Below are 13464 nucleotides of genomic sequence, written 5' to 3'. Positions count from 1 at the left end.
CATACTGAGTGCTTCAAGTATTCTTGTGAAAAATCCTAAGTCAGACGCTCTGTGCACGTGACGGAAGACCACATATTTAAATTCCATACTATATCTCATTGAGTATATACCGCATGTTACCGTAGAGGGATCGATAGCTCCACGACAAAAATCGGTAGGATCGATTCCCTTTTATTATTATTATTATTATTATTATTATTATTACTCCTGATTTGTATTTATATATATTTTATATATAAACACGTTCAAAGGCGCTTTACATATAGGAATCGCAGTCACACAGGGCGCGAAATCCTCTACTAGTACAGCACAGAGCGATCTGACCAGAGGGACAGAATGAGATAAAGTAGTACAGCACAGAGCGATCTGACCAGAGGGACAGAATGAGATAAAGTAGTACAGCACAGTGCGATCTGACCAGAGGGACAGAATGAGATAAAGTAGTACAGCACAGAGCGATCTGACCAGAGGGACAGAATAAGATAAAATAGTACAGCACAGAGCGATCTGACCAGAGGGACAGAATGAGATAAAGTAGTACAGCACAGGGCGATCTGACCAGAGGGACAGAATGAGATAAAGTAGTACAGCACAGGGCGATCTGACCAGAGGGACAGAATGAGATAAAGTAGTACAGCACAGTGCGATCTGACCAGAGGGACAGAATGAGATAAAGCCCATCAGAACAGACAGAGCGACATCCTTTAAAACACAAGCCAGTCCGGTTAACTTAGCCTAGCTCTTTGCGAATAGACAGTCTGGTTCTTTAAAGTGCCCGGTGTATAGCACCGATACACGCGAAACCGTCTTTCTTGAAAGGAACCAGTACATGCCTCTTGGTTAGGTGGAAGACACTCAAGAGCATCTCAGAAATTTCCAGTGCGTTAACTATGATATTATGTTAAATATATATATATAAACCTCTAGACCTTAGCGCTAATTCTGTCTTTAAGCAGTATATTCTACATGAAATGTAATTTCGATGATTTTTATTATACTTATTTATATTGAAATAAATTGAAGTTCTTTTAATAAACATCGTGTACAGGCGGCTAGTATTCATTGCTGAAATTAACCCTGTTTCGGACATTTTTTCCGAATACGTCTGTAAGCTATGGAAGGAAATCTACGCGGATTTATGAATTCGCGATGCACTCATTTCGCGATAAATAGCAAAAATTAAAACTCCGCGAATAATACCGGATTAACAGTAAACCAGTCCTCAAAATGGGCCGAGTATTACGAAATATAAAACCAAACTTCACCAACACTAATTATCTATACCTTGTCTTAAAGGTCGCACATAAGACAAGTCATTTATATAATCATTTCAAGTTATTTTTACAATGTACATTAACTTCCTTATAAATAAACGCAAAAATAATGACACATTTAAAGAATAAGTAAACTGTCAAGGAATACCAAAAATAAATTGTTTGACATTACTTTCGATCAAAGAGTTTGATGTAGTTGTGTTAGATTACTTAAACAAATATTTTTGACATACGCGTACTTTAGATAAATGGCCTTTTAAAAGAAAACAAGATGGTTTCCTCTCATTAAAAAATTCAACACCATAATTGTTTAGAGCGGATTCAAGCACATGCCGGGAAGGGCAATGATTGATGTCAGTGGCCTATCCATTCGGTCACGGAGGCATTTACGTAGTAACTAATATGTACAAATGGTATAAAACAAGATATATTTTTGTGCCACTGCAAAACCCCTTTAAAGTGAATATCATGCTATGAATATACTATTCCTTTAGATTCTCTCCAGTTTTTTAACTCAGCGCCGGGTTATATTAATGTGTACAGCCAGTCTACCTACCCCTCTGATCCGTGACATTCCATGCAAAGCGTAGTAACAGTGTAAATACATGTAACTAGTGACTAGTGTACAAATTGAACCCACTAGAGCTAATGCGGCTTAATATATTATGTTATTAATATATGAGCCGCGCCATGAGAAAACCAACATAGTGACTTTGCGACCAGCATGGATCCAGACCAGCCTGCGCATCCGCGCAGTCTGTTCAGGATCAATGCTGTTCGCTTTCAAAACCTATAGCAATTAGAGAAACCGTTAGCGAACATCATGGATCCTGACCAGACTTTTTATTAAAAACTTCCTTACATCTTTAAACGATAATTCAGCAAATAACTTTTCATTTACACTGCAGTAAGTTCTTTGATTTTTATGCCCCTGAAGGTAGGTCTATTAAAATCACACTGTCCGTCCGTCCGACCGTAACTTTGTATATTCGTGTCCGGGCTGTACATCTGCCATCCATGAAGGGAATTTTGAAATAGCTTGGCATAATCATTTACCTAAATTAGACGAGATTTCATGCGTAAGACCCAGAACCCATGGCTCCAAAGGTAATGTCACACTTAGAAGTCAAACGTTAATAGGATGTTGCATTTTCCATTACTGCTCAAGAACAGACTCAATCAAACCGAGTCTGCAATTTTCACTGTTTGCATTGTTCTCGGTGCTTCCAAGGGATCTACTTTCCAGATTATATTAGAAGTCAAGTCAAAGGTTTAAAGAGTCTGTTTCATGTCCGCTTCGTAACTCTGCCATTCATCAAGGGATTTCGAAATTACATGGCATAAATATTCCCCATAACGAGAAAACGTGTCATGCACAACAACCAGACCCCTAACTCTAAGGTCAATGTCACATTTAGAGGTTAAAGATTAACATGTCCGTTCCATAACTCTTCCATCAATGGAGATATTTTTTAAATTACTCGGCATAAACGTTACCTATACTGAGATGGCGTGTCAGATGCCAGACCAAGACCCCTAAAATCTTTTTTTGTCCGGCCATCCGTCATGGGATATTAAAATTACTTACCACAATTGTTCTCTGTAATGAGTTGGTGTGTCATGCTCAAGGGCCAGGCCCATAGCTCGAAGGTCAATGTTACCTTTGGAGAACCTTTTTAAATCTGGTCACAAAATGTTTCTTACTTAAACTATTCTTGTACATTTTACGCAGACAACTGTAGCATAACATTTTAAAACACATAGAAATGATTATAAAATACACCAAAATTACACCGACATTTTATGAATATGTAATAAAACATAGCTAATGTCTTTTCTATATATTAAGTTGGTTGTTCCCCGCGCCACTAACACAGAGAGATTGTATATATCAAAAACAAACATGAATGACTTAAATCACTTTTTTATTTATTGTTTGTTTGTTTAAATTTTGAATTACTAACACAGGAAATTGTTTCCTGAATGTCAAATCCGTTAACATTTTCATTTAAACTTATTTATGTCTTTTATTAAATATCATGAACAATTTATATTCGCAACTGAAACAGTATTACACTATTGAACAATATGTCTTTAGCGCTTTATGTATGTTAAAACATATTCTATTGCTGTGCAAGGCAACTTTTCCGACTCTGTAACCCGTACTATATGTAAGTGTTGACGTTTCTTTTTATATCTCAATTTAGGTTCAAATTGTTTTCATCCTTTTCCTTTCCAGCAAAATTGTATTATTAGACAGTAAAGTAAAGTATGTTTTTGAATTTATAATGTAATTTTCAGCAACTGCAACTTTTTTCCACCAATCTCGCTATTTGCTACAGCTACAACTGATTTGTCCTTGGAAATACAGACTCTGTGTGGATGTTTCATATCTAACTTGTACGATAATAGGACACGACCAGTTTGAGAGATGTGTACAATGGAATGTGTTCTCGTACTGCAAACCAGGATACAATCGGATGGACCAACTGCTACATCACATGGTTCCTTGATTTGATTGTGCTTGACAACAACTCTTGTATTGCTCTTGATGTCATATATGTTGACAGTATGTTCGTATCTATCGGTGAAAACCACTTTGTCACTGTTTCTAATATATGTGCAAGCACAAGTGTCTACAGGATATTTCTTGTTTGGAAAGTTGATACTGAGATCTTTCTCTTCTCCTGACAGAGATACAATACGAACTGGCATTGTATCATCAATAGTTCCAGCAACAAAGTTTCTCCCATCTTTCAGACATGTAGACTCATACTGTGTCGTTACTTTACATGTCCTATTCAAAGTTATATCATTTGATTTACTGACACATAGAAAGTCTATCTTGTATTGATTGCCACTTGTTATTGCAACTTTCTCATCAGATACTGCAACAACACTCAGTGGATAATACGATAACTGATATGATCCTACTTTCTCTAGCTTCTCATTGTAAATCAAACATTTCATGTTGTTATTATCCACGGCAACCAGTCTGCCATCCGGTAGGAAATCCAGTCCTGTGTATAACGGTTCCTCCGCATCATCTCCAGTCTGCTTGAGATCAATGGAAGTAATCTTCGTTAACTTAACAGGTACGATGGGTTTCACATCTTTCGATGGAGAGCATTTTAGTTGTCCTGGAATGTAATCAGAAATCGGAAATGGGGGCAGTTTCAATGTTTCATCAAAATCAAATGAAAATGTCACATTCTCTAACCTTTGGCATTCCTTGTCAACGTTGCTGCTAAGTTCATTGACTTGTCTCTTCATTCTCTGTTCCAGTATAAACTGTTGTGATGGTGTCCCTCTCTGACCAACGTTATCAATTGTTTCCAGAGATTCTGTTGCATCAGCAATATGTTTCTCACTGTCTGATAGCTTCTTTGACAGCTTATCGAGTGTTTCTGTCTTAAATGATTCAGCATGCTTAGCAACGGAAACTTCCAAATCGTCAAACATTGTCATTACATTATCACGCATTCGTCTGATTTTTACAGTCACTTCTTTAAGATCTTTATTCAGTCGTTCCTTTGATGACTTAGTATATTTAACGACAGTTTCAGCTTTCTTTCCTATTTCCTGGAATTTGATTTTTAATTCGGAAAGTGTCGATAGAGACCTTCCGGCAATCTTCTGTATTTCTACGACACTGTGACATTTCCGGTGATCTACAATAGCACATGTACTGCAGCAGAGCTGATTCTCATCTTCGCAGAAGAACTCCAAATCTTTATGATGCTGAACACATTTGTCTAATCCCTTCATATCAAACGAGGCTGGTTTCTTTTTAATACCTTTTGCGTTCACTAATTTGTGATTTTTCATGAAAGCATACATTTTGTGTATATTTGAACAATCCATGCACTGAAATTCATCACAAATAGAGCAAAACACGCCAGCTTCCGTTTGTTTATCCTTGCTTGAACACGGTTGACATAATAATTTCTCTGTTCGTCCAGGAACTGCATCATCGGCGCTGTTATATTCCATATTTTCATTCCCATTTGCCGCCATTTTGAATCGAATGGTGAGTATCTGTTTACACAAAGTTCAGTTACGTTGTAAGATACTACGTTTAAAATTGTCTTGTTATATAGTGAATTTAAGATAACCGCTTAGATCACAAGTAGGTTCTAGAATACGGAAGTAAATTGTGTTTTGTAAGTTTGCACATTTTATAGTACATTACTTTTTTTAATTTATTTATTGCAAAAGTGCGTTGTTAATATATTTTATACTCCATAAAATCCATAAAACGTAACAAATGATAATAACAAGACCGATGTAGGATATTATGACTAAACGTCATAAAATTTTAATGAAATATTTTGCAGGCTGAAATATGATACAGATTAACCTTAAGCCTGCTGACAGCAAGTTATTCTACCTTTAATTGTCTGCACTGTTCGCTATTCAGTCAGTAAATTTTCAGTAACCGCACCCCCCACCTTTCAAATAGTCAATGGTAAGGCCTAAACGGAATGATGGACTAGTCCATTTTAAGAATTATCGGGCTAAAGGTTAATTTTTAAACTCTTGTTGATCAAGACTACTAGACAACTGCGTATTTCAACAAAACTTTTCAGGTGATTTACTTTATCACTCAAATGGATACAGTTGGACCTATCTTAACGGTCACCTGTATTAATCAGCCACTTGTCTTAAGTGGCCGATTAGTAGTCTTTTAAAATCGACACTTTTAACTGATTTCAACCTGTCTCGGGGCGGCTTGCCAGGTCACTAGATCCTTGGTCCTTCGTGGCGGTATGTTTCGCCCAAATATGTGAAAATATATATTTGTTAAGGTATTGTTCGGCAAAATATAAATATTGCCCTTTTTCAGTCAGCACTTAGTTCACTCTTATATTTTCCCATACATAGTCCTCAGGGTCAGTGCTTCGTTGTGAACAGATGCACATAAATGAATTTTATAGGTATAAATTTTTTATGTAATTGTTGTACATTTGGGCGAATTGGTCCCATTCTGAAGTGTGTTAATTTATGTACTCGGGTAAAAGCCAATCAAGGAGTTCCTTTTATCACGTGATACCATTGAACCAATCGGGGAAACAGCATCTTCCTTCTTCGTTAACATTCCAGAGTGAAAAGCATTCTTCTTTCTTTTTAAATCCATCTTAAATGACATTCAAGAGATTTTAGATATCATCATTGAAAACATGAAAGAAGAGTATTTTGTATTTAGCATTTAATGTTCCTGAACATTAATATAACGATGTTATCAATCATTTCTTCTTCTTCTTCTTCTATTTGTTCTGCATTATTTAAACCATATTGCGGATCAAATTCTCGTCCACATGATTTTAAATGAAACAGAATGATTGCTTTATGGCGTTGCCCACTTTACAAAAACTGGATTTTTTTGTAAACGTTTACATTAGAAATATTGCAATCGGCGTGGCATGTGTCATAGCATTTTAACACATTTAGGTCTGGTACGAAAAGGACCGGACGCAAAGAGTGTCAATTTTTATGTATCTATGTTCGATCCTATTGCAAGACTTCTAGACGGCTTTCAACCTAAAATCAAGAAGGGAAATGGAAGTAAACACAGCATTGTTACAGGTAATTGAGTTCTTGCTATTTGTATATACACATACACATATGGTTCTAAAATAATTTCAGTAGTATTTTGTCAAGACTCTAATCATTATCATGATATATTATTTTTTTAATCACTAGAATGTAATATTCATTTCTTATTTATTATTTTACAAGTAATTCCATCGTGGATGTTTAATATAAAAGTGTACCTAGATGCGCACTCAAATGCCATTTTCATTGGTTATTAGATGCCTTTTGTTTGTCTATTGACAGTTTTTAGCTATATAAGTTATATAACTAGAACTTCTAGCCTATACATAGTTTTATCAATAGAATTCGTCTTACGTATAACAAAGTTCAAGCCCATAAAGTTTGTTGGTCTATATTTTTGGTTCGGAAGATCAAAACATTTTTGTCGCACCTGCACAAATATAGGTCATGTAGCGACTTTCCAGTATTAATGGTGGAGGAAGACTCCAGGTGCCCCTCCGTGCATTATTTTATCACGGACGGGCACCAGGGTAGAAGCACCGACCTTCCGTTAGCCAGATGGATTACTTCCTCATATGAAGAATTCAACGCCCCAAGTGAGGCTAGAACCCACGTCGGTTAGGGACAAGTGATTTAAGTAAGCGAACTTAACAAAACGGAATGAAAACGCAAAAAAAATATCAGGATCTATTGTATCTAGCTTCAACGTACTTTCTGCACGTTTCGGCGGTTTGTAAAATCTTTTTAAATATGTCATACACACGTTAGTGAAACATGCATCCCTTTGAGAAACGTCCGTTCTACTGTGTGTATAAATGTAGATATATTTAGTCTAGGTGATGCACACTACTTGAAAATCCAAGATGGCAGCTTTGACCTGGCAACGAAGATTTGTCTGAACCTCGGTATACAAACTTACATTTAACCAAGCACTTGACACCAAATGTTACGATTATAATGCTATTCCGTGATCCTATCGATAGGTAACTTATGTTCTTATGAATATCCTTTTCTGACTCTTATTCATACTCACTGCAAGTTATTTGTTATTTTACGGAACTTTGGCATGTAATTAATCTGTTATGTAATGTAATATTGCCTGCAAAATTGAATCATATGTTCACGATATTATTGCGAAACGTATAAAATGCTTATAACCCTGAATGTTTTATAATTATGATGATTTCACGATCATATATCAATTAACTGTTTGAAGAGTTATAGACACAAACCTTAATTATGCTCAAAGTGAATCTTTGCTCAGTGTATTGAAAATTGAAATTAAATTCATTTCAGTTAAGGCTAGTATTGAAAACCGTAAGATGTATTCATTTTTTTCTTTCATTGTTGTTTATGTTTTTTGTCACAACGACACAATTTAAGTAATTTGGAATGTTCCAACAGTTGATGGTAGTAAAAGACCAAGGGTGCTCGTCTGGACTACATGTAAGGCACACTGTCAACTGGGTAGAGATATCAATACTTCGTTAACTTGCAATATGGATTTCTAAACATTTTAATTCCTGGCGAGGTTCGAACCTACAACCTCTGCGGGAAGTCAGCAACGAATGTCCCTTTTACCGTATATAATAATTAATTGTTTATAAATATAATAGACGTATTTCAGAATGTTATCGGAATTTGATTCGATTAAAGACGGTAATGATTCTATCCCAGAACTATTGCACAGTCAGGTTGTTCTAGCAGTAGATGTTTACAAAGACTGTTTTCAAAGGTATACTATCAGAAGATGTGCGTATAATGAGAAGAATCTCTCAAGCAAGTAAGATTGTTTGTTTTAAAGTTGAGTTTAAGTTATATCATGGAACACTGTTTACATAACTTTCTATAAAATAAGGTTATTTTATGAGCGATATTTTATCGACATAGTTTTATCATCATATTACAATATACTAAGCTATATCTTACACTTGCAACTATTCTATGAAACATAGTGTATTAACTTATATTGACTTACACTTTGTTTTACTCTAAATACAGTGTGATAACGTATATTGCAAAATAAGAGAGTGTTAATTTATTGTAATATACGGTTTTCTCCAAATATTGAGATATACGGAGATTAAATTGAAATTATGGTTCTCACTGTAACTGAATGACCATCAGAGATAATCCGACCGTGATTCTATGTAATTTGAGTATGTTTTCCTTGAATGCAACGTGTATTTTTTGTAATATGATTGTTCTCTAGGCATCCCAACATTCCTTCATTCAATAATTATTTTATTCTGTAACAACTTTGCAGTTTTAATCGAAATAAGTTCAATTTCTACCAGATTTATTACTATCATGTATGTAGTAAAATACTAATAAAATCTGTAAAAAGAGCATTTGGAAGCAAAGAATGCAACCAAGATGAATAATAGCAGACTCGGTTTGATTTAGTCTGTTTATGAGAGGTAATGAAATGAGCAACACCTCTCACGCCCCCTAACAATGGCTTAAGCAGAACTGTATTACACATATGTTGAATGGACTCCATGATCCCAAAGAAGCAAAAAATATAACAACAATGAATCAATAAGAAAAACATATAGATTCTAGTACGGGGAGACTTTTTACAGCCACCACACGGCACTTAAAGATTGCTGTTGTAATAGTTAATAAAATCTGTAAAAAATGATAATAGTAGACTCGGTTTAATTGAGTCTCTTAAATCTATAGTTTAACCTCGAACAGATATAATTCTGGCAAAGTCATTTAACTCTTACCATGCTAAATTTCTATAATGGACTGGTCCATCTTTCAATTTTGGCAGTCCCATTTATCATTTGAAGGGGTGTTTACTGAAATTTACTGACTAAATAGCGAACAGTGCAGACCATGATCAGACTGCACGGATGTGCAGGCTGATCTTGATCTGCACTGGTCGCAAAGGCAAAACCAATTGCCGCCAGCAGGCTAAAGGTTAAGGGCGCTTCCTCGAAATAATTTTGATTGGGTCTAATCGTATCCATTCCTTATTTATTCATAACTTGACAGGTTCAGACTGTTTATACCTCCCGACTTGTCATTGGACATTAAAATAATGTGGACGCAAATAGCTGTCATTTCAAATCAAATGGATCTAATATATAATATATAATCGGATCTTACTTGCTGTTTTTTGTGTTATTCTATACAGATAAGACTGGGTTTAATTTTCAGAGATGTGTCATTTGCTGAAAGCGTCCGTGGTGGATTCTATCCTTTTGTGATAAGAGAAGTTTTTGATAAAGAGAATGTGCTAGCTTTGGTGTTGTATGATAAAAGCTACAATATGGTTGCTAAAATGAAAAGGTTACTGAACTTTTTAAGTTTAGGTGAGTTCATTAGTTAGTCCGTTTTAAAGAAACGTCATCACAAATTCTGATTAATATTTGTTAGATTTTCAGTAATACATACTTTAATAATTGGCTGTTACTTTTCAAGATACAAAGAAATCTACAACTGTTACACGGACGTACATGTATTATTCTAATTGAATATATATGATCCTTTTCTTAAAATGTTACAGTATCTGCATGAACGTAAACGTTTCGTAAGTATTTTTCCTGACCTACATGTTTAGTGTATTTGTGAGATATTACCCATTAATAATTAATCATTTTATAATTTTCTAATGCCTAACATTTTATCCTTTTTTTTTACTTTTCTTCACAGTTAATAAGCAACTGAAGCATGATCATCATTCAGATTGGAAAAGGAAGCATCTGGAAAGTTCCTTGAATGTATAATGTTTTACACAGTTGTGTCAATATTCTTCAAATTGAGAAAATTAAAAAAATTTCTACATTTATCACATTTCAGGAAGTCCGACCATGGATACAATGAATGGCATACTGCAGGATGAGGCAAATCAGGGAACAAAAAAATGACATATTATGCTTAAAGAGACGGAACAAATTTTACAAGATTTTTTTAAACCACTAAATAAAGAAATGGCAAAATTTACAGTCATATTTATAACAATTGTTTTATACTTCCATTTAACACAGTAAGCAAGTACAGGATGGTTCAAATACTTTTCTCCAACATATGTTTGCTTCTAACGTTAAAGATCTATACTTACGTAGCGTAACTATTGTATGTACAAAATAGGTGTACGTATGGTGACAAATGTTCGAAGTGAAACATATTTTACAAAAATCAGCGTGAAAAGAATTTAATAAGTGTAAAGAAACAAAATCATAATCTTAATCCAAGGCTGCTTTAGTCAGTCACTCAGCATGCAAGTCTGGGGGCTGACGTTATTCTGTGTATGGATTTTTCTTGTTTTCTTGATAATAAGAATTTCAAGTAATGCAGGTTTCCTGAATAGAAACTTAAAAGGTTTAGGTTCATGGTTAATCTACATGGACTTGTTTTTGTAACAAAAAGGCAAATCTGACATTGCGCTTGGGTTTGACAGTTTAATATCCTTAAAATATGCAAAACATTACATTTATTGGAATAAAACGTTGAATACTGGAGTTCGTTGTAGTTTGGAATTTCTGTTGCAAATGAGATACAAAAGCATTTAACAATAACTTAGATAAGGAACCTTTTTTTCATTTTCCTTGTTATGCCTTACTCCTGATGAAACTTGTTTGCCTTAGAATCTTGACATTATTAAGAAACATAACTGTGTTAGTCATATTGGTGTACCATCGATTAAACCAGTAGATTTACCTCTCTCTAAACATAAACTTTTAATATCTGGATTCAAAAACAATTAATGCTATACATATATTGTATCATAAATAAGATGTTTATCTTTAAACATGAATTTTCTCTGAATTGAATTACTGATTGTGAAAATATATATATATTACTCCACTAAATGATTTTTATATTTACTTAAGGTATTTTGCTCGTAATGATAATCGACAATTTCAGGTTGTTTACGTATTTTCCAACTGCAACATTCTCAGTTTGTTATGAAAATTAATTTTCTGTTATAACCGAAAAATATTAAAATCATACACGAAAGATTATAATAGCACGGACTTGTCGTTAGATATTTATTAGGCTGTTCCATGACAAAGAATTTACTAGAGATATGATTAAATTATTGCATTATAAATAGTTAAAAATACTAGAACATTTATAATTGGGTTTTACTTGTGTAAATGCAAAAACTAAAACCTACAATATTGTAATTAGGTTTTCTGCATAAGAGATGGTAAATATAAACATTCCATTCTAGGTTATTATAACATAATTTCTACAGTCGCAGATAATTTACATGATATGTGGATCTAGTCCGCTTGATTCCAATGTAACAGGTAGTAAAACACAGAGGTCGATAATTTAGCAAGCTCTACGAATAAAAAAAAACAATGAATAGTTTATGTATTGACTCAAGCAAACGAAAACGCAGTACTCGCTTGTTTTCATTTGTAGAAATGATTTTTCACATATTTCAATAATATTGATGCTAACAATACTGACTTTAAAAGACCATCTCGCTTCCTATCTAGAACATTAAATAGATAATTTCTAATGAAGGCATGCTCTATTCTTATGTAACATTATATAAATACCATATGGCACCGTGTGTGACATTGATATTGTCAACCCGAGGACAGAATGTCACCCGAGGCGAAAGCCGAGTGGTGACATTCTGTTTTGAGGGTTGACAATATCAATGTCACACACGCTGCCATATGGTATTTATTTTATTATACCGAACACAACTAAACACATAAAAACGTTTTAAAAATGTTTTTGATTCATTGAATTCGACAGTTTCATCTTTAGCGCGGAAATCAGTTGTGTACACATTGAATAGCGACGCCATTACAGTATGACATTGTGTACAAGGAAGATGCAATCAAATGGCTAAAATACTGAAGCAGTTAAAAATCATAGAAAGAAAGAGTTGTCTCACCTGTAAATATGTATATTACTCTACGAAACAAGTGTCAGTATTCTAATATAAACATTGAATTCCAGAAAAAGGAGTGCCCACTTCCGGACAGTTAAACGCATTTAAAAATTCACCATTTTCAAAGAACTGTCACAGATGTTCGTTTTGATGCATTTGCAATAGCGTACGAGTGGTGAACGACCTGTGGAATTTTGAAATTTCACACAACTAGGTGGAAAACAGTTTTCAGCAATTGTTTATTTTTATTTCTTAACAAATGGTATTATTCATTTTAAAGGTGGGGAAATACGACAGAACATGTAATGTTCAGGTACAATGTTGGTAAAGATTTTGTTCGTTTATCAAATATTTCTGTGTTTGATGGTATACTCCTATACCTTAAAAACAGTTTGTTTGATATATTTTCGCAATTTACTCTTTCGAAATGACAATGTTATTTATCAGTGCAGGTATGAAAACACCTTTACTCACTAAATAGATAATGTTTAAAGCAACAGAAAGTAAATCTAGAAAATTTCATCTTTATTTTGTACAATATTGTCCGACTTTTTATGTTTGATTATACACATATGTGTGAAAAAGTTTACACATTGTTTTGACCTTGAACATGTAAGCGAGGAAGTTCGCCATTTAATCAAGATTTTGTGACAAACGTTTTATGGTAATTTTTCTTTTTGTGTGTTTGTTTTTAAATTGCTCTATTTAAAATTGATTTCGAATAACACTAATAGCCTCAGACGGTATGTAGTTAACTCTGTTTGA

The 13464-nt window shown here is 34.2% G+C and overlaps 2 protein-coding genes across 2 annotated transcripts; one reads left to right on the top strand and one right to left on the bottom strand.

The window, feature by feature from the left end:
* Nucleotides 1-3557: 3557 nt before the first annotated feature.
* Nucleotides 3558-5291, bottom strand: LOC123542995 (uncharacterized). The gene has a single exon (XM_045329053.2). The coding sequence runs from the start codon at nt 5289-5291 to the stop codon at nt 3558-3560; it is 1734 nt and encodes a 577-aa protein (XP_045184988.2).
* Nucleotides 5292-8251: 2960 nt separating this feature from the next.
* On the top strand, nt 8252-11548 carry LOC123541711 (uncharacterized). The gene is made up of 3 exons (XM_045327261.2): nt 8252-8613; nt 9999-10153; nt 10641-11548. Exons 1-3 carry the CDS (start codon nt 8459-8461, stop codon nt 10706-10708), a joined length of 378 nt encoding a protein of 125 aa, XP_045183196.2. The 5' UTR covers nt 8252-8458; the 3' UTR covers nt 10709-11548.
* The last annotated feature ends 1916 nt before the right edge of the window (nt 11549-13464 follow it).

Source organism: Mercenaria mercenaria, chromosome 19 (assembly GCF_021730395.1).
Source record: "Mercenaria mercenaria strain notata chromosome 19, MADL_Memer_1, whole genome shotgun sequence".
Classification (NCBI taxonomy): Eukaryota; Metazoa; Mollusca; class Bivalvia; order Venerida; family Veneridae; genus Mercenaria; species Mercenaria mercenaria.
Note: the sequence above shows the minus strand (reverse complement) of the source record. Positions and strands in the feature narration are given on the sequence as shown.

Bases quoted from the DNA above. Each gene is read 5' to 3' on its own strand.
- LOC123541711 (XM_045327261.2), top strand. From the start codon at position 8,459: ATGTTATCGGAATTTGATTCGATTAAAGACGGTAATGATTCTATCCCA. The intron at 8,614-9,998 runs GTAAGATTGTTT...TTTAATTTTCAG, and splicing joins GAGAAGAATCTCTCAAGCAA to AGATGTGTCATTTGCTGAAA. The intron at 10,154-10,640 runs GTGAGTTCATTA...ATCACATTTCAG, and splicing joins ACTGAACTTTTTAAGTTTAG to GAAGTCCGACCATGGATACA.
- LOC123542995 (XM_045329053.2), bottom strand. From the start codon at position 5,291: ATGGCGGCAAATGGGAATGAAAATATGGAATATAACAGCGCCGATGAT.